The sequence below is a fragment of the Nannobrachium achirus genome, assembly GCF_963921795.1.
Source record: "Nannobrachium achirus genome assembly, chromosome: 1".
Classification (NCBI taxonomy): Eukaryota; Metazoa; Chordata; class Actinopteri; order Myctophiformes; family Myctophidae; genus Nannobrachium; species Nannobrachium achirus.
Window position 1 is genome coordinate 58156474 of NC_137810.1, and position 22402 is coordinate 58178875.

The 22402-nt window shown below is 40.3% G+C and overlaps 2 protein-coding genes across 3 annotated transcripts in view; both read right to left on the reverse strand.

Annotated features, from left to right (window-relative positions):
* ghrhrl (growth hormone releasing hormone receptor, like) overlaps positions 1-13484 on the reverse strand; it is a gene marked incomplete at both ends in the record, with an annotated part of 50229 nt that extends 36745 nt beyond the window's left edge. Inside the window, 2 exons of the mRNA XM_080730454.1 lie at positions 3151-3276; positions 13364-13484. Of these exons, the coding sequence (XP_080586580.1) occupies positions 3151-3276; positions 13364-13484 (247 nt within the window). The remainder of the gene's footprint in view (positions 1-3150; positions 3277-13363) is intronic.
* A 3843-nt stretch (positions 13485-17327) lies between these two features.
* The window catches only part of fyco1a (FYVE and coiled-coil domain autophagy adaptor 1a), a 50678-nt gene continuing 45603 nt past the window's right edge, over positions 17328-22402 (reverse strand). For both annotated transcript variants that reach the window (XM_080724325.1, XM_080724326.1), the window contains exon 19: positions 17328-21180. In XM_080724325.1, coding sequence (XP_080580451.1) covers positions 21105-21180 — 76 coding nt within the window. In that variant the 3' untranslated portion in view covers positions 17328-21104. The remainder of the gene's footprint in view (positions 21181-22402) is intronic.

Genomic DNA, 22402 nt, shown 5'->3' on the forward strand with positions numbered 1-22402 from the left:
GTATTGCCCCTCCTTGATCAGAATAAACATGTGTAGGGTTGTAAAGAGTGTTGAGCCATTGCTTTGTTCAGTGAAATCTGGACTAAATGTCATGTGATGAGTGAGGGGTGTCACCATGTAAAACTACGGCAGTAGACTGTGCACTTGACCTGTGAATATTTAATTCCTAAAAGCTTGTGAACATAGGAACACAGCTGTCTTTACTATCTACTGAGAATCGGGAGTAGAGATTTACAGGAAAGCAGAAAGTTAACACCCCCTTTTATGACTCGCATAAAAGCGAATAACAAGACTTGTTATTCTTTGCCCCAATTAAAATATTTATAGCTGGGGAATATTGTATCTTTATACCTCCCTCCTTGACATGCCAGTAATGGCATGGCACATGTATAAATATATTACTTCGTTTATAAATATATTACTTCGTTTAACTCATAGAGCACATAGTTTTGTTTACCCCATCAACGAATAACTAACACAGTACAGGGAGACACCGCACCATGGGTGAACTTATTGACAGGGTCACGAATGCACCTGTCAATAACAACATTATCAATCATTGTCCTCAATGTGAAAACAGCACAAATCCAAGTTTACTATAGGCAACCGTCACAATGTTGTACCACAAACCTGGGACCCTTCAGGATTTAGCCGTAAGCTGGAGCTCTTTTTTATGATTAGACCTGTAGGGCCGTTGTATTCTCTGAGAGACCCACCGCACACCCACACAACCAAGGCGTATATTCCTTATCAAATTGCACTGAAGTTCTTTAATTTAGCCTGTACACTTGAGTCCTTATAACCACGGCCTAAGCCATCAGAGCGTACGTTACGCCTCAAGCAGTCGTTGGGACATTTTTGGCTCCCAGAAAGAAGAATGGCACGGTGGCCAGACAACAGCAAACCTCACCAGCTTTTTTCCTGCACAACCAGAATAAAAGCAGCATCAAACAGCATTATAAATTAAATAATAGTTGGCTGCCAAGTGAAACTACAATTTGTACTGTTACACTTAGGACAAAAATAAATAAATACAAAACTTTTAAAATAACACAACATGGTGTGTGCCCACGTAATCCTTCAGATCTGTCCACAAATAAATGACTACAACTAGAATTATCCCAGAGGTAGGCAACCTTAGAGCATTTCATTACAGTTCCGGAATTGTTTTCTGCAAAATAATTATCATAACTTACTGGAAATGGGTGTTTTCACATGCCCTCATTGGCAGCAACAATACAAGTATAAAAGACACCATTCTCACTAGACCATTGTAGTGCCATGAACATCATAGCAGTAAAGTAAAGACCAGTGTTGCCAGATTTTGCGAAAGAAATAAGCAACAAGGTGCACAAAAATAACACTTGAAAGTGATTTTATACGTTTAGCGGGAAAACATCTCGGAGGTGTCAAAAGATAAATTGGAAATAAATATGACTCAAAGAACACAATAAAATAACACTGGCATGGCAACGTTTTGACCGGGTACACAATACAAATCAGCGTATACAACACCTTTCATACTTATAGAAATGTGTATAACAAAATACCGCACTTAAACATAGCAGATCATAAAAATGTCTCAAGTCACTACATTGCCCATCAGGACTACAGTATATTGACCCTCCTTGACAAACAAAGTAAAATAAAACAATGAAAAAAAAAAAAAAAAAAAAATATATATATATATATATATATATATATATATATAACAAAGACTCTCTCTAATTGTGGTTCATGACATTTCAGTTATATATAAAATAAATGTCGCCATGCAAACATCTTATTTTTCATCAGTATTGTTTATTGATTACACGGGAGTATTTCCCAAATCATGAATATATGAACAGCAAATCCATAAAAGTAACACAGAATACAAGCCTCTATTTTGCGATGTTTTAAGTCGCTCCACGACAGACAGGAATCAGTGTCCAGCCAAAACAAGCTTGGCTGCCCACCGGAGAATTCTGAGGAGTTCCTTATCTAACCAGTCTATATATCATTTCAGTCCAGCATGTGTGCTGGAGCGGCCCTTCTTTCTCTGATTGGCCAGTAGTGCTCAGCGCACACTCTAAAGAGATAGGGTTGTTTGAGGCTTAAAGGAATAGTTCACACATTTTTACACATTAACTCCCCACGTGATATTTTGCGGGTCCAATTGCGGGACGATTTAAGTAGGCTACTTTTAAGACCTTTTTAATACCTACAGAAAAATGACATTAAAAAAGACCATTACTGCCTCCAAAGTAATCAGCAAACTATACTATAGAAACTGGTCAAACATTGGCCAAATCGTCAAATAATATAAGAAAGAGGCAAAAAAAAAAAGAACAATAGCCGATCTAAATAGATCTGCTATTTTCACAATTTATCTGTGGGAACTGAGTCAAACTAAATGTAACGCCTCAACTCCTACAATTCCCAGCACTTCAGGGAACCCCCACCAAAATAATCATATTTGAACTGGGAACCCGGTTCCCAGTTCAAATATGATTATCGCAGCATGATAATGTTAAGTATAGAGGATATTATACTATTCAAGCAGTATGATGACAGACACGGGCAGACACGTAGACACGCAGGCACACACGCACGCAGTGCATGATTAAGATGGCGAGCAGGGTCATTGGGTGCGATCAGACGTCTGCTGCTCAGCTGTGCAAAGATCTTATGCTGAGCAAGGCCGAGCGCATCCTTAATGACTCTGCTCATCCCTCACACAGAAAATTCCAACTAAATCACCGGGGCAACGGACGGATGCTGCAAAGGAGAATCAGAACCTCCTTTGTCCCCGTGTGCAATCAGACTGTTGAAGTAACTTCCAAGCAAGCCCCTTTAACTTTCTACCAGTGTGCTTTTTCCTCTGCACAACGACAGGTCCCTCCACGCACATTTAAACTCACCAAGGACAGGCTGGTCTTCACAGATTATGATTCACTGTGAAGCATTTATTCCCCTACAGACGCTTGCATTTAATGTGAACATATGTGGTACTCTGACTGTCATAACACAACTGGGTCGGCTGTTGAATGTATATGAGCTAATAGCTCATATAGATTCCATTCCATTCGCCTTGCGGTGATATAGCTGATATATAACCGCAAGGGGAACGGAAGGCCTATTTGAGCACTGAAGACATACTACCTTCACCTTCTGCACTGCTGTTGCCCTGCTCCGCAATGCTCTGGAGACAGTGGTGTTCCTCCTTTTCCAGTTGAAATATGTATTCACACTCTGGGTGCAAGCTGGACAAAGCCTGGAGGGAGATGATTATAGCTTTTGGGTCAAACACATCAAATAACATTTTCACAGTCAAAGGAAAGACATAATGACATAACCACAAGTATCAGATGGAGGAGTATATTGACAATACCGCTGTGATTGCATTGCACTCTGTCTCTACTGAGTGCAATGCGTGCAAACTTTCACATTTAAGTAAGAACCTGGTTAATGAATAGATTCTGCATTCCACAGATTAATTCAAGAGGATTCACCCTTAATTAATAACAAGTACTGTCGTACCTTACTTTACTTTATGTGTTTATTAAGACGGGACAGTGCCAGTTAATGAACACAGATACATGAACATGAGTACAAGACACATCCGGAGTTAGCATAAGCTACTTTTCATCCATAGTCCCCAACATTAAACACTAAACAATAGTGACAAAAAAATACATTAAGAGGACAACATACAAATACAGGGTACATTTCAAACACAGTAAAATAAGATAAGAAAATAAGAAAAAGTTAAGACTATTGCTAGGGTAGACCTACTCTATTGGGGAATGATAAACTCTTACGTGATCACAAGACCACTGTTTCAATTGTCCTTTAAAAGCTGTAAAAGTGGGTATTTCTCTTAGTGTGACAGGGAGCTCCTTCCAGTATTGACAACCTTTAATGGAAAGAAAACCTTAGCTTCATTGCCAAATTGAAAACCTGCTCACACTTAATTCTGCATTAATGACAAAGAATGTTTGACAGTCTTAACCAATAAGCAGAGCTTCGTCATATACAGTAGGGCGTCTCGTGTGACACGTTGTGAGCTTGTACAGTAGATCTGCTACAATATACAGTATAAATCTGATATATGATATCTTTTCAGTTATAATGACATGCATGCTTGGGCTTGTCATTAGAACTGAAAATGGTTAAAGTGTAGTGAGCCATATTACACCTTTGTGATTAGAATTGCCAGCCGTGGAATGATATTTCAAGACTGTACGTACAATGAATGAATGAATGAATGAATGGATGATTTTATTTTATTTTCGTTTCTGGCTGCCTTTCGCAGCCCATCCCTTACGGAATTATTCAGACACAATTTACATAACAGTTTTTTTCCCCCAGTGCCAACAAGCAAACAAAATAAAGTAACACTGCATACTGTATACTTAGGATCAAAAGTACATCAATAGGGCAAGATAGAGAGAGAGAGAGAGAGGCACAAAGACAGAATGAACAAGAAACAGGACAAGAAACAGACTTGAGTAATAGGTTGGTATGACGTATGATCCATCACAGTGCCACTGTCTATGTGTAAGTTGCATGTCTTCTTCTATTCTATTTACATGTGTACCGGTATAGTCAGGGACCCAGTCCCTGATAATGGGAGAGGACCTGTGATGTTCTGCCGTACTTTTTATTTCTGTTTTATCTATTAGTTTGGTTATTAAGGTCCACAGAATGAGAGGCCTGCTCTGCCGGAAACATCACGAAAAAAAGTTATGGCCATTTGTATATTCACTGTCCTATCGACTTCACTATACAGGAAAAGAATACAAAAAATAAATGTGCTTTAAGTAGCATGTGAGGGGTCAAACTAGGGGTTCTTCATGATTCTGAATCCATTGCAAGCATTTGTTTTGCATGAAAAACATTCCTTGGGCAAAATTCTTGCCCTCCAAAATTGTAAAAAGTGATGAGTCATCAAAGAATCTTCACTTTTCACAGCTTTGGGGGGCCGATATTTTGCCCTAGGAATGTTTTTCATGCAAAACAAATGCTTGCAATGGATTCAGAATCATGAAGAACCCCTAGTTTGACCCCTCACATGCTACTTAAAGCACATTTATTTTCTTTTTTTAATATTTTTAATTTCCTGTATAGTGAAGTTGATGGGACAGTGAATATACAAATGGCCATAACTTTTTTTCGCGATGTTTCCGGCAGAGCAGGCCTGTCATTCTGTCAACCTTAATGAACAAACTAATAGATAAAACAGAAATAAAAAGTACGGCAAGACATCACAGGTATCACCCCTATTCCTTGAGCTTTTGGGCTTGTGGGTCCTTGACTAGTATGTAGCAATTGGGAGATTAATTTTGTTTAAAGTGAGTTTGCTCTGAAGCAAACATTTCGATCGGGGCATGGGGTCATCGTCTTGCCCTGAATTCAAAATAACCAAACGTATATTAGCATGCACCCATAGATTCCAAAAAGAACTTCACTCTTCTTCTCTTTTATGGATGTCTGCTGTGGCAAACCACACCTTTTCTACAGTATCGCTAGGCCTATAGAAACAGGAAAACCTGATTTGCATCTGACATCGTCGCTGACATTTACCCCGATCTGAGACAGGCAGAAGGATCCCGTTTGGGATAACGGAGGACAGGGGTGGGTGGGGGTAGGGCTGTCACGATTATGACATTTTACATGACGATTAATTGTATTTGTCACTCAAATAATTGCGATTAACAATTTAATTGTGCATTTGTCGTGGACAGTTACGTTTCTGTTTGGCTTTTAGGCTTTGAAGTTGCACATGGCAGATATGACACATAACTTAAATATACAAAGAAATTACTGACATATTTGACCATTTTATACTTAAAAAAAGAACATTTATATGATGCGATGCGTTGTGAGCTTGTAGATCTGCTATTTCCACTACTTTTTGAAAGTGTTTGTAACTATACGATTACGATACGATTTACGAACGATTATGACGATTATGCAAAATAATTGCGATTACCTCAAATAATTGTGATTAGACGATTATGTACTAATTGTGACAGCCCTAGGTGGGGGTCTATCACGCAACAGTGGATTGATTGGAGGCGATGAGCACTACAAGAACACAAGGAGTGCTGGACACCTGCTGGGCGGTCGTCATTCAGCAGCAATTATTACCTTCTCCCTCTCCGCTGTAGGGAGACTGGGGTGTGTTACAATTGCCCCCAAGGCCCCAACCACTGTTACAATTGCCCCCGACACGGGGATAATTGTAACACTCTGACTTATTGCATTAAAAGTAATATTTTATCAATTGTCTCGTCCTTACTAGTGAAAGCTTATAAATGGTATTATTAATTAGCCATCAGGGCAGTCAAAAGGACGAAAGAGCAATAAAAAGAATCAGTCTAGACAGAGGTCGTTTCATTTCTTAAAATTAATTAAATTGCTTGAACTTTCGAGATAGTCGTTTTGACATCATGAAAATGAGGCAGGATATTAACCACTTGAACCCTAATACCAATATTCTGCAGGGAACATTATAGCCCAAAATTGACGATCTACAAGCTCACGATGTGCCACAGCACGAGAGCTTGAAGATCGACTATTTTTGGCAAAGCGATTTGGCGTAGACGGAAAAAAAGCTGTCTAAGTACAGAGTCGACTAAGGTCCGGTTTATTATTTTAAAAAAAAGTGCATAAGTTATACAACTCAGAGTTAGGCTAGTACAGGGGGTCCACCAAATCTTTGTGTGATATTTACCTCTTGAACCCTAGAATCTCCTATTCTGAGGGGAGCATTAGCGGCCTAGGCCGAAATACCAGATCTACAAGCTCAAGCTCAAGCTCGTCTATTTTCGGCAATGAAAGAGGTTTGCTGTAGAGGGAAAAAAGCACAGACCAAATAAAAGTTCTCTAAGTATTGATGGTTTAAGTGGTGAACTGTCTGAAAATACCACATTAACATGAATCCAACACAACACAACACAATACAAGTCTATGTAGCTACCTATGAAATCTATGTAAAAGCGGCCTTTGGCCTTAAAAAAATAAAAAAATAAAAACTCACAGACCCCTGGTCTATAGGGTTTAAGTGGTAAAAGGTGCAGACACACACTTAGCCATGCAATCATTTTCTTGATATGATTTTGATAGAAATTCTACCCATGGTAATTTGTCCTTGACTATGGGACTATATTATGTCCCATTTCAATCTCCTGTTGAAAAGAATCCAAGGCCAGGAAGGAACGGAGAACACCATTCACAATTCAGGAGGATGATCAACTAAAATTCCCCTGGGAGTATCAATGGATTCTATCTTTCACATGTCACTTCAAGTAGATCGACCCCGCACCCTCGCCTCCCCGTTCGGAAATCTTCCAAACTAGAGAGAACAAAGTGAATGAAATGGAAAGAAAATAACGCCACGCTCACAGAGGCGCAATGATCGCAGCACACACAAAACACACACAAAACACGGGCGAGAGAGAAGAAAATGAATGAAACAGAAATAAAATAACACCACGCTCAGAGGCGCTTCTTGCATCTCTGTGAAAACAATGATAAATCGATCAGATATTGATCAGCTTCCTCTTAACATTAATCTCAGACCACCACGTTCAATCAATGATCAATGACACCTACAGTTCTAGTCCCTGTATGATCAGCCGGCCAATGCTTTCCAAAGATGATGATTTCTCAAACTGAATGGATACTGCATAAATACCACACATATATTCTAATTCTAATACATGGTGGAATCATATTTATTAAAGGATACCTCATCAATGAGGTATTGTTTTCATTTGTGTTTTTTCATTTGCATGGTTTGAGCACTGTCACAGTCACAGACTTTGCCTGTCTTGTCTAGGTCTTGTATTTCTATGTGTTATTGCGACTGCCAGGTCGCAGTTACTACCAAAACCTCCACCAGCTGTCAGTCAGTCTGTCAGTCAGTCAGTCAGTCAGTCTGTCAGTCAGTCACACGTCACACTTTTGCCCTTCTCATTATATCTCCGCCACCGTTGCAACCCATCCATGCCAAATTTTGCACACACACACTCCTTGGCTGCCAAACCACCACCACCACCCCTCATTTCTCACATTCCCCTCTTCTAGCGCCACCGTCAGGCTAATTCTTGCTAAACACATTTTTGGACACTGCTGCTACAGATTTTGCCCTAAAATCACGCAAAGCGGTACACAGTATCTCTACAGTCATGTCATCAAAATGCATCTCCCCCATCTAGCGCCACCATCTGGCCAATTATTTAAAAACACATTTTTGGACAGTGCTCCAACAGATTTTGTATCTCATTTGTATATTAGTCTTGTTCACCAGTCAGTCCTTGTCGAGTCATACGGTGTTACATCATGTTTAGTGTCAGTTTGTGATTGTGACGTTTTCCCTGTTATTTGAAATAAATCACCCAATTTGAGTCCTCACCACACCACCAAATCATGACGACAGGCACAGCTGGATAGCTTATTTGGACCATTGAAAATGCTTGGCTGGAACTAGCCATTGTATAATTAAGATTATAGTAGTTATATAGAACCATCAAACTTTGACCGTGCTATTGATATTGAAAAAAATCGCAATTCTGCATAAAAAAAACTCATCAACCCATTTTGGAAGAAAGTGCTTATACTTTGAGTATTTACTTTAGCCTGTGAGTGTGATAATAACAATACAGGTAGGTACATGATATACTGGGAATGAAGGTTCAATAGATTGTTTTTCTTTTGTAACAAGAAGGCATGTAGATGTCTTTGTGTCGATTCAAATGATACAAGTCACGATTATGACATTTTACATGACGATTAATTGTCACACAAATAATTGCGATTAACGATTTAATTGTGTTTTTGTCATTGACAATTACATTTCTGTTTGGCTTTTAGGCTTTGAAGTTGCACATGGCAGATATGACACATAACCTAAATATACTAAGAAATTACTGACATATTTGACAACTTTATACTTAAAAAAGAACATTGACGCGTTGTGAGCTTGTAGATCTGCTATTTCCACTATTTTTCATTTTTCTATAATATATGAACATTTTTCAACATGGAAACGATTATGACGATTATGAAAAATAATCACGATTATGTCAAATAATCGCGATTAGACGATTATGTAATAATTGTGACAGCCGTAGATACAACCTGACAGTTCATCCAAGAACATTACTGAGAAATACAGTAACTGTGATCATCCATGCCAGCTTTTTGATATGAAAGATGACCAGTATGGAAATCAGAGCACAGACACCACTGCAGCCAGCCGTGGCTTTTACTGAATAACAATAACATGTTTAGGTAACAACAGGTGTGTGCTGGTGGATGAACTGAGCTATCAGCATGCAGACATTCACTCACCTCAACCTTCTTTCATGACACCTACAGTATGTGTCTCTGACACGCACGCACGCACGCACGCACGCACGCACGCACGCACGCACGCACGCACGCACGCACGCACGCACGCACGCACGCACGCACACACGCACGCACACACACACACACACACACACACACACACACACACACACACACACACACACACACACACACACACACACACACACACAGAGAGAGAGAGAGAGAGTGAGAGCATCTGCCATCACATATGTATCACACACAATCATGCGGAAATAATGGAATCTGTGGAAATCTGCCCGGATAGTTTTTTGCAGAAAATAATCGAGCGGCCTTTACGCTAAGAATGTCACAGGGTATTCAACAGTGAGGACTTCCCCGACATGTCAATACATCATTGCATCAATTGGTTTTCTGTGGGCCTTCTCCGAGGTGCCACTGTCAGCTGGAGATACCACATGCACAATGATAGAATAGAAGTGACAAACCCATGTCTGGAGCTCAGAGAAATATTAATCCCACCTTTTCCCACAACACATTCCCAACTCTCTGGAAGTAACCAGACACACGTGCACAGCATCCTCTGTCTGTCTGTGACTGTCTGACAGACAGACAGACAGACAGACAGACAGACAGACAGACAGACAGACAGACAGACAGACACAACATACTGTAAGTCAACCTGCCGATTCTTGTGCAAGTATAGGAAATGAAAGGCAAGGAAACATATGCTTTGTAGTGGGGAGGGGACTTTGTATTTTTAAAACATGCTTTGCGATGTACAAGTAAAAGAGGACCACACACACAGTGTACAGTATGTACTTTAGGCCTATGCCCCCACAGCACGCTCAAGGGGATTCAACAAAGACATCTAGTTTCCCCTGGAGAATGGAGGGGGTTGCGGGGGGGCGCAATAGCAAAAAAGAATAGAGACGGCACATAGTGAGAGTACCATGGGGATGAAGCATATGGCAGGGGTTTCAATGTTTTCAGGCCAGGGACCCCTTTGCTGAGAGAGAGATAAAGCAGAGACCCCCACTACATAATGTATAAAATTGTGTTGCAGAAGAAAGATTTTCATAGATTTCTTAGACAGCTTAGACTTACTTGTTTGACAGCAGTGTCATCATGTTGGAGTAACGTGTATTTTCAGACATTTAACCACTTGAACGGTAAAGTACTTTAGTCTGCTCTTCTTTGACAAAAATAGCCGATCTACAAGCTTGTATATCTGCTATTTTTGGGTAGTGTTCCACTCAGAATAGGGATGCTATGGTTCAAGTGGTTAATGTAAAAAACATGATCCTATCACAAAAAGATTTGGCGGCCCATAGTGACTCTGAGGACCCCCTAGGGGTCCCGGACCCCCTGTTGAAGACACCTGACATATGGTATGCTAACAGAGACAGCCAGGATAAAGAGAGGGGAGTATGAGGTCTGTCTGGATGCTGCGAGCTCTGAAACCATGCACATATGGTGCGTATTGTAGTCGCAGGCCAACTCTACACAACCAGGTAAGTGCTCTGATGTCAGAGACAAAAGAGAAAAGGGTTCTCAGAGTAAGAGCAGAAATGCCATTAACTGCTAAAAAAAAAGGGGGCCATCAGATTGGGAACACAGCAGATGATGCCATCTATTTTCCATGGGCTACATTTTGATGCCGTTGCCGAGGAAAAGTAATGAGGCATAGGTAGGGATGGGACGAAATGAAAATTTCATATCACGATTATTGTGACAAAAGATGTACGATTTACGATATTATCGCGATAATCAAAATCCATTATCCTGGGGCGGAGCGTTGCGTTGCAAGATCGGCATTCGAAGACATTTTATAGAGAGAGAAAAAAAAGACTGTATCAAGTATGTATAAGTACCTTTTACCAATTATAGAGGGGTTAAGTGGTACTGGATGCAGCTAGGCAAATAAAAGGTGAATTGATCCCTGTGCATGACAGAGGACGATATCACGATAAATTAAATCTCCACGATACGATTATCGCGAGTGTTTTTCATCACAATAAACGATAATATCGCCTATCGTCCCATCCCTAAGAGAGATGTCCAACATGTGTTCAATCTGCCAGAATACGCCAACACAGGTATGTCCAGTTTAGCCACAGCACATATTGTTTGACACAGGGTCAAATCTGTGTGCATAAGCAAATCGGCAAACTTTTGCCAGGCTGCAAATTGTTCTTAATCTTGCCTTGCCTCAGTGGTTTAATACATAAAACTAAGTAAACAAGTCCCTAAATGCACATGGACACAGGTGCATGCACACAAGCAAGCACACACATGTGCTTGCAGAGTTTAATTATATGTGCTTGCTGTGCCCAAACAGTTCATCACGATTCGTCATGGTGACTCTCCCTGTCTCTCCAGCTCTTGGGTAAACAGAACATAATAATTTCAGGTTGGTATCTAGGCTTTATCAATGTCATCAAATGTCAGAGAACTCATGCAAGATACAGGATAAACAAGCTTGAATTTGGAGCTGATGAAAACGAGCAAACTTTGGGGCGCCTGCTGGCCTAGCGGTCCAGGCGCATACCACATAGGCTCTGATGCCTGACAGCGTGTTGTGGGTTCGAATCCCAATCCCGACGACCTTTGCGTCACTCCCCATTTCCTGTCAGTCTACTATCCTATCAATAAAGGCATAAAAGCCCCAAAACAAATCTTTAAAAAAAAAAGAGCAAACTTTGAATTGGAACACTATAAAATCTAAGCTGTGCTGTGTGTATCTCACCATGATTGCATGAAATTGGTAACTCACGCACCTGAACATGCATTTTATGTTTATTAATTAAAGAGCTGAACTTAAGAGACCCTGGTTACTGACACTCTTCTATCAGAATATGACGCTTTAACTTTATACTATCACCTACAGCAGCACCTTTAAACTACTCTATTTTTCTGTTACTAACCAGTGAATGGGAGTGGGAGGAAGGCAAAAGAAATGGTCTCCTGCTCTCGTAGTAATGTGTTTGGTCACAATGGTTGTCACCCCTGCCAGCAATCCTCATATTTCTATTTGGTTACGGAAATGAGAAAGGCTGGCCATGTAAATGTGAGCATATGGTGTGGGGAGGGGTCATAGGGTTGCAGTGGGTTCATTCAACTCACTTGTCAAGAGATGACTTCAGTCAGAATATAATGTGTTCCCTCGCTGTGTGTATTTGTCCAACAACCGTCACTTGCAACTCAGAGTCACTTTAGTGCATCATAAAAGTATATAAACATCTGGTGTGTGTCAAGCAACTGACTAAAAATAAATTATACATACATACACTACAGGTAAATTATTCAGAGTTAAATGTAAAAAACATGCAATAGCCTATAGCCTGCTGCATGTAGGCATTGATTGATTGAATACTTTATTAGCAGTTAGCAGGGAAAAGACATGACAGCACAATATAGGATTTAAAGCCAAGAAAGCAAAGCAATATGGCTTGTTATATTGACGTCCTTTATACACAATTAATTGAGAATAGACGCATCATGCAGGTTGACACCTTTTCTGTCGACTCCAATTAGCCTATAGTGTAGCCTATTCAAAGATGGGACTCGTGGGAGAATATCGTTCTTATTGAATGGAGATAAAAATCATGAATTAAAATTAGAGCGGCACAGCACGCAACCATACGGACGCGCAAAAGCGCACGCACGCATTCCAGTAGCCAGTCGATCTCCACAATAAAGTAGGAAACATTAATTTATCTTACATAATAATAATTAAAAAACGACAAAGACTAGCCTAATAACAAAATTACCATACGAAACATAATGTTTTTAAAGACTATATAGGCTATTTACTGAAATGTAGACCTATAAGTAGGCATTTTTGTTGACATGTAAGGCGAAATGTAGACAAACATTCTTGTCGATCTGTTGCGATTTAGACCAATTATTTTATCATCAAACTGCTCTTTCTTCTCTCACGTGCAATAAAGGCAAGATTGCAAGCAGGCTCTCAATATTCGTACATTTAATAAATCATGTCAATGCAAGACACACTTACGTATGGCGTCAAAGAAGACAGGATAAAAAGAATCCCCTTTAGAGCGCACATCTTTCTGTTGGAGCAGTGGGGCGCAGTGTTCCTCCAGTCTGTCGTATCTTCCACTGACAGCTCCGACCATGTGGAAATGGAATGAATGCTGCTGTGGGACTGTGTGGAGCGGTAGGCGCGCAAGCTAGTCCCCGGTGCGTGCGAGCGTTCACGCTGTTGTGACTTTTCAGCAGTGGTGGAAAAAGTAAAAGTAGGGTCAGGCTACACACATTTTAAACAAAACAGTAATAGGCTACTGCAATGTAGAAATAGGCTACTCTGGTAAGTAAAAGTCCAGAATTCAAAATATTGTAGACTGCTTGAGCAGTGGCGTCAGTTAAGAAAAAGCTAAGGTATGGCAACATGATAGGCCTACATTAATTTTAAGAAGTAGATTAACATTTTCCCCGTTTCTATGGTTTCTTGGGCTGGATCATGGGCTGGATATGGCAGCCTGGAACCGTGGAACGGCTGTTCAAGTGCAACTAAACTTGACATGTTAGTAAACGTGCCACAATTAACAATAATGAATTGCACCTGTGCAGCTGGGAATATAGGTCTACCATTTTGTCAAGTGACCATTTTGTTACATTTTGCATTTGTAGTTATTTTACTGTAATTTAACAACATAATAACCAGAACAGATAGACAAAGGCCCTGTCCAGACGACAACGGATTTTTAATCCCCGGGGAAACCTCTACGCCTCCACACGGGCCCGTGTAAAAAAATATGTGTGTCCACACGGTATTATCAAAACGCTATAAATCCCTGTCTGTGCGTCACCGAAGCGGGTGGCCGCGTCCCCCTGCTCTCATGCAATCATTGCAGCAGCTATCTATCTATAGCCCACTATAGGCTATGCATCGTCCAAGTTTCACAATCTTCACACTTTAACATGCACAATTGCTATTTAAACATTAATTTAATATAAATTCGCGAACTATTTCTAGAGCAGGAGAGGAGAGGGGAGAGGAATCGTCGGGAGTGTGGTGCGCTCTCTCTCTCTCTCTCAGCATTAAACGAATGTAACTCTATCAATCAGAACATCGTGGTCAAGCTAGCATCACTTTGTATTGAGAGAGAGAGTGTGGTGCGCTAACTCTATCAATCAGAGAGAGAGAGAGAGAGGGAGAGAGAGAGAGCATAGAGAGAGAGAGAGCATAGAGAGAGAGAGAGAGAGAGAGAGAGAGAGAGAGAGAGCGTATGTCTCCATTATGCTTGAAATCATTTGATATTGGCATTTGATATCCAAACTTTGACAAAGAGAAGAGGCAGGCGCGTTGCGTCAGATATGCTCCGTTAAACAAGACGAGGGCTGCATCTCGTTATTGATAATGAGCACCTTATCGATCCGGCTTATTGAGCCGGTGGAAAGCTGTGAGACAACAAATTCAGAACATAACTGGTATCTTTTGCAACTGTGAGTTCGTGGCTGACCAGTGGCTGACCAGTGACCACCATCTATGAAGATGACATTTGACAAGAGTAACAAATATCATTAAAACAATCATTCATTAGGGCTCCATCCCTAAACAAGACAGCTGAGCTCTCTAATGTTAACCGTGAATGCGCTCATAAATATGGATATTCTACGGAGAGACCACCACAGGATTCTCTCATAGCAAGGAGGAGGAGGCGAGGAGCACAAGGTGACGTAAGCATGCAAGCAAAGAACTTCTCCGTTTACGGTGTCCACAAGGCAAAAGAAATACGCCCGGGTAACAAAAATGCACTGCAGCCGGAGTTTTGGAAACTATTCGGCTAGTCCTCCGTTTGCATGCGTTTGCATGTGGACACCCATGTGCGTTCGTGGCTTTACCTCCCCGGGGATTAAAAATCCGTTGTCGTCTGGACAGGGCCAAAGAGACATTCATGGATTTATATTTAAAAGTAACTTTTATTTCCCCCCCTGGACCCAGGGTATGGCAGCTGCATACCCCTGCCATACCCAAATGACGCCCCTGTGCTTGAGTAAAAATAGTCCTACCACTAGTAAGACGCCTAAGGGATAATGTCTTGTCCATCTGGCCGCCAGTGATGTAGCCTATATCGGACCAGTTACCAATATACCCATACCCATTATATGGAGACCCCTGGTACCTATATGGTGGAGATCCATATACAGTATATGGAGATATGCTGTGAGACCCCAAACATGCCCCTATATGGACATCAGGGATCTCCATATGGGCATACATGGGATCTGGTTCCTCTGGCATCACAGGGATCTCCATATCTCAATACATGGGCATAAAGAGGATTTGGTTCCCCTGACATCACAGTGATGTCAGAGCGCTTTGAAATAATAATCAAAATCTACAAAGTAACTAGTAACTAAAGCTTTCAAATAAGTGTAGTGGAGTAAGTGTAAAAGTACCCATTTACCTCTGAGAAGATGTAGTGGAGTAGAAGTAAAAGTGAAATACTCTAAAAAAATAATAAAAAAAAAACACCTCAAGATTGTATACTTGAGGACAGTACTTGAGTAAATGTATTTTGTTACTTTACAATCCTGCTTTTCAGCGTGCTCATCATCAAAGGTCACAGCCCGTGCGTCGTGCTCCCAAGTCAGATAGTAGCTACAGCCATGTATTAGTGCAAATAACCTAACTCGTATAGGCCTAGTAAGCCTATGAGTTACCATAATTCTGAGAAATGTAATCCCGTAGCGGTCTGTCTGGTCTTAATTGCGGAATTGTAGCTAGTTAAGATTCAAATTCGACACTTAATTTGTTCCCAGTCAGCCTGTGGTGTGAAGCAGGTATTATACTTTTACATTAGGACAAAAAATCTAGTTCCATTCCGTTATAGAGGTATCAAAAAAGTGCAATGATGAGGTGGGGAGAAAGGATCCAAGGCAGTTCTGTTCAGTTCAAAGTAGAAATTAGTTTATTAAATACCTGGCAAGGAAGATTAAAAGGTCCTTTTTAAATCTTCATTGCCTTGGTCGTTTTTTTTATCTTCCTTGCCATGTATTTAATAAACTAATTTCTACTCTGAACTGCCTTGGATCCTTTCTAAGTTCCCCACCTCATCATTGCACTTTTTTGATACCTCTATAACAGAATGGAACTAGAGTTGTTGTCCTAAGTTCCTATACTATATCAGTCACGGACCCAGGCAGCGCCTCTACATCTTTTATCTATTCATTATACTTTTACATTTTGATACATTATGAGTTGTGTACAGGGACGTGCTGGGCCCCTGATTCAGCCCGGGAAAAAGAGTTGGAGAGACCCTCATTGCGCGCTATAGAGAGAGATCTCTCTCTATAGCGCTGCTGCTACTCAAAGATTTGCCATTTGCCCATTTCAGATCATGACAAGTGACAAGCCAGTGGGCCAATTACATGAGTTATATTTCGTCGTTGTCGGGTGGAAACCTTGTACATCCAAAACCGTTTGTTTTGTATTTATCATTTAAAAAATTAATTAAACTAACTAAACTTTTGTGCAACGGCCTTGTATGATGAAGCAGGGCTTTGCTTTGCGAAAAAAAATTACAAATTTGAAACTTGGAGATACGAGGTTTTCCGACAGTGACGATTGACTTTGTTGGCCGCCCAGCCCCCAAAATGGAACGAAGGCCGACATTTTATTTTAATTTGTTTCCTAATGGCCGGCCTGGACCGGCCAGGAATGAACCGGCCGTTCGGGAGTTGTCCCGCTTTTCCCAATGGCCAGCACGTCCCTGGTTGTGTACATATTCCCACAACTTTCTCTATCTCTCAGAGTGAGAGATAGAAGAAAGAAAGAAAGAAAGAAAGATTAGACAGAAAGAAAGAAAACTATCAAGACCCACAAGCTAAATGAAAGAACATCATTCTGTTCTGTGTGTGGGGCTGCCGGCCAGCATTGTGACATTTTAGAGTGCCATCACACAGAGCCGTGCTGTGGACCTTTTGTAAAGTTCAAGTGGCCAATAATAGTGAACTACAGACAAGTGGGCAACAGAGACAAGCTATTGCTCTCAGATTTTATTCATATTCACTGTGTTTGACAGGTCTTTCACTTTGCATAGAGCAGGGGTCTTCAACGTTTTCAGGCCAAGGACCCCTTAGCTTAGAGGGAGATGAAGCAGGGACCCCACTGTATAAATGTGTGATGGAGATTCTCGTTGATTTCATAGATAGATTCATAGACTTTTATTTGACACTTAACCAATTCAAATCTTAAATCGTCGATACTTAATAGTAAACTTGACCTTTCACTCTGTACTTGGTCTGCTCTTTTTTTTTTTACCTCTACACCAAACCTATTTGCCAAAAATAGCCATAGGTGATCTACAAGCTTGTAGATCTGCTATTTTTGGCTAAAGCTTTCCTCAGAGTATAGGGATGCGAGGGTTCAAGTTGTTAATTTAAAATTATCCTATGACACAAGGATTTGGCGGCCCCCCTGTAGTAACTCTGAGGACCCCCTAGGAGTCCCGGACCCCCTGTTGAAGACCCCTTGCATAGTGTTAATTGGGATACATGAGTTAACTTTTCACTTCCCCAACACTGACACGTCAGAGACAATAAGTATAAAAGCTGTACCTGTGTGATTTTTCTTTGACAAATACCATATAAAAGTAACGGATTCATTTTAAAATATTCTTTTGTAACATGATTCTTTAAAAATAGAAATAATACCCCCACAAAGTGCAATTCTATAGAGAGAAAATATGAGGCTTAGTATATAAATTGCACAGAATTACTTACATCAATCAAATAATAAAAAAGAGAAATGTTTGTGAAATGCAAACAGATCTCTGTGAGAGCAGCGTTTAGCCCTTGCTTCATTAAGAAGTGTATGAACAACTCCATGTAAAATTACCAAAGATAATTCATTATTGCTTTGAGAGTTAAGGTTTCAAATTAAACAGCACACATTCAAACACATTGGGATCCGTAGGACTCAAAAGTACAACAAATAACATGCATGCCAAAAATGAATGAGGCTACTATGATTCTTTTTAAATAAAAATCTGATACTATAGTGGCCTGCTATATTTTACATCCTGTGCTGTGTGCTGTTCTGTCATGCTACAGTCGTAGAATGTGTCAAGGACATTATAGTCCAGTCATTATATGAAAAAACCTAAAACAAATTGCAATAGTAGCAAACTCAACTGATTTTGTATCCTCATTATGTCCTTAGTGAGGGAAAAAAAGTCCCAAGGAATCCCATCAGGGGAAAGTTTTGAAAACGACCTACCTACCTTCACTTACTATACACTGACGGAAAATATGACTCCCAAAAAATCTGCTTTAAGTGGGATGTGAGGGGTCAAACTAGGGGTTTTTAATTATTCTGAATCCATTGCAAGCATTTGTTTTGCACGAAAAACATTCCTTGGGCAAGAAATGGCCCCTCAAAACGATGGTTTAGTGATGAGTTATCAATTTTCTTGTCTTTTGGGGTCCGTTTTTAGCCCAAGGAATGTTTTTCGTGCAAAACAAATGCTTGCAATGGATTCAGAATAATTAAAAAACCCTAGTTTGACCCCTCACATCCCACTTAGAGCAGATTTTTTGGGAGTCATATTTTCCGTTATAGTGAAGTGTATAGTAAGTGAAGGTAGGTAGGTCGTTTTCAAAACTTTCCCCTGATGGGATTCCTTGGGACTTTTTTTCTCTCACTAAGTAAGCAATTTACCCCGAGTGAGAGGACATTATGCTCTCATAATGTCCGCAGTGCGGGTGTTATCGGACGAGGCGCAGCCGAGTCCGATAACACCCGCACTCAGGACATTATGAGAGCATAATGTCCGACCCCGAGTGGTAAATAGCTTTTCTACCACTTTTTCCCGTATACATGAAAGAAAACACATAGTTGTAACTTGCAAGGATCTTAAGTTACAATCATTATTGCCTATAAAACTTCCGCGAGACAGCAGATAGTTCCACAAACAACATCTTCTACTCACCAACAGATGGCGTCAACTCCATAGTAATCCATGCGTCTAGCTTACAGCTAAGCTAACGTCAGTTAAAAGCACCGTTCCGGCCGTAAATAGAGGCTGTTCGCTTCCAGAAAGGCATAGGTTCAGAGAAAAGGGGCTTTAAAGTTGGCGGATTGCATTGGATCCAAATAAATCGGCGACGATAGTACGCACGTTAGTAAACATAGGACCGCTGCGACCTTCATTTGTTGGTTGGGGGAAAGTCCCCGGATGTACACTGAGGCGCATTGATCTCGGACACACAACTTTGCGGCAGTAGTCCTCTCATAACCTCCGGAATTTAGCCAATCAGAATCCAGTATTTGAACACGTGACTCGAAAAAGTGGTAGAAGGACATATTGAGGATATAAAATCAGTTGAGTTTGCTACTATTGCAATTTGTTTTAGGTTTAGCCTAATTTTGGCCTAAAATTACTGGACTATTAGAGGGGTAAGTACAAAGGGAATGGGTGTGTGTGTCGATATTTTCGACATAACATTTGTCCCAGTATTTTGATGCAGGTGAATGTTAACCTGGTGAAATGCTAACCTGCAGACGCTGGTGAATGTTAACCTCTATGCCTAAAACCTAACCCAAACCCTAACCTCAGTAACCCAGACGCTGGTGAGTAGCTAACCTGCCATGCTGGTGACCCTCCCGTAATCGAAGTAATGACACTTAGAAATAGCGAGATTGCACCAAAGGGAGGGGATCACACCTCTGGCAGGTACAGCTAACTGGCACTTGGAATAATTGTTAATTGACAGCCAGCTATGTAGTTTCTCCATGTTATCATAGTGTTTAACACCCAGCATAATTATGAAAACTCAAAGTCTGTTTGTGAAGTGTCCACTTGGGATGGAGAAAAGAAAAGGTGTCGTCTTCACATAACAATAACGATAACAGTCTTTTCGTGTATAAAATACAGGTGTGGCTTAAGTGCCAACTGAGTGCTGTGAGAAACAATGCAAGGCCTCTCCCTCCTGAGAATATTGCCTCACGTGCAGAGAACGTGCATCAATCTTGCCGTTCGGTTCTACCCTGAAGCTTTAATTTTCTGTGCCTGTCTATTATTTGGTTGAATTGTCTCCCTGCTGTGGAAGTTAAAAAAAAGGGGCTAAAAAAAAAAGTACAATTGGAATTTTGGCATTTGATTTCCTTTTCCTTGATCGACTTGAAAAGAACACATGGTCATTTATGTTTCTTCCCGGGGTCCTTGCCCGCTGTTGAAAGGTCCAGCATGCGTACAATTATTGTTTTTCTGACAACACAGATTTATACAGTAGCATTGCAACATGTAATGCTGTTGCTTGCTGCGATCCGCTGCTGTATTCTCTAAAAGACTGAGAGAGAATGTTTCAAAGTCAAAGTGAGCAGGTAATATGATCAGAAATAACTAAATGTCCCATGATTAAACAAATGCCAAGCGAAGGGTGATTAAATGGTTGGGGTACATTACTTGGTGAGAAGCTGAACAGTAAACATTGCTCATTTTAAAATGTCTGTTTTCTGCCATTAACATTTCATTGACGCGACAGTAAAAGAACATCGATCGAAACATAAAAACGTAGTATTAAATTATGTAGTAGGGAATAGGGATCAGGGAACCTTCACAAAATGAGGTTTAGACAACTTAATTAAAGATGAACTATAGGGCTAGAAATGGGGATTTAGAAACACAAGAGTGTTGAAACAACTTAAAATGACAAAAGATAATATGGACATTGTCCTTTAACATTTATCCCCATAACCTCTGCCCTGTGGCTTCACTTGCACTCCAGAATCAAGGGAAGTCACTTCCATCGTAGATGACAGGTCTCTCGATTGTCAAGTGGTACAGCACCTTCTTAGAGATGAACCTGCAATGATAAGGTTGCAGATGAAAGAGCTGTGCAGTTGTGTAAACGAGAAAGGATTAGGGCTGTCACGATTATGACATTTTACATGACGATTCATTGTCACTCAAATAATTGCGATTAACGATTTAATTGTGTTTTTGACGTTGACAATTACATTTCTGTTTGGCTTTTTAGGCTTTGAAGTTGCACATGGTAGATATGACACATAACCTAAATATACAAAGAAATGAAGGACATATTTGACAACTTTACACTTAGAAAAGAACATCGATAGTGGAAATAGCCGATCTACAAGCTCACAACGCGTCGCAATGCGACGCGTTGTGAGCATGTAGATCGGCTATTTCCACTATTTTTTACTTTAAAAAATATATGCAGTATGAACATTTTTCAACATGGAAACGATTATGACGATTATGAAAAATAATCGCGATTAGACGATTATGTAATAATTGTGACAGCCCTAGAAAGGATTCTGACACACTAGGGCAGAGGGTGGGCAACTTTGATGATGGAGAGGCAGGCCACTATATTTTCACACTCATTCCAGAGGGCCACAATGCACATACAGTCAAAAATATCAAAAATAGCTGATCTACAAGTTCAAAACGCATCGCAGTGCGGCGCGTTTTGAGCTTGAAGATGGCCTATTTTTGCTATTTTCGAATTGGAATCCTGAAATGTAAAAATCGTATTCAATTTCAAATGCATTTATATGTTCTTAATTCTTATGTTAACTTTATGAACTTAAATACAAACACATTGGACATACCGGTAAAAAAGACCAGTACTAGTCATTAAGTTACTAATATAGAATACAGACATGTTTGCATGTTTGGAATTGTATTAGCTGCACAATAATATAGTATTCAGATATTAACTTGCGGGCCGCATTAAGTGACGGTGAGGGCCGCATGTGGCCCCTGGGCCGCCAGTTGCCTTTCACCAAATATTAGAATATTCGAATATCAAAGTCACTATTCGACGTTGTTCATCGAAGTCGAATATTCGCTTTTTTTTTTTTTTTTTTTTTTTTATAGTTTTCTCTTGAAAAAATGTATAGTTTATAAAGCTTGGCTAGATAGGAAGTTATAAGAATGAGTTTATCAATGCCCCTGGTGGATGAATTTGTTAATACTCTATACCAGGGGTTCTCAACCCTTTTTAGGCTGTGACCCCCAAAATAAACATATTTGAACTGGGGAGCCCCACCCTGACAAGC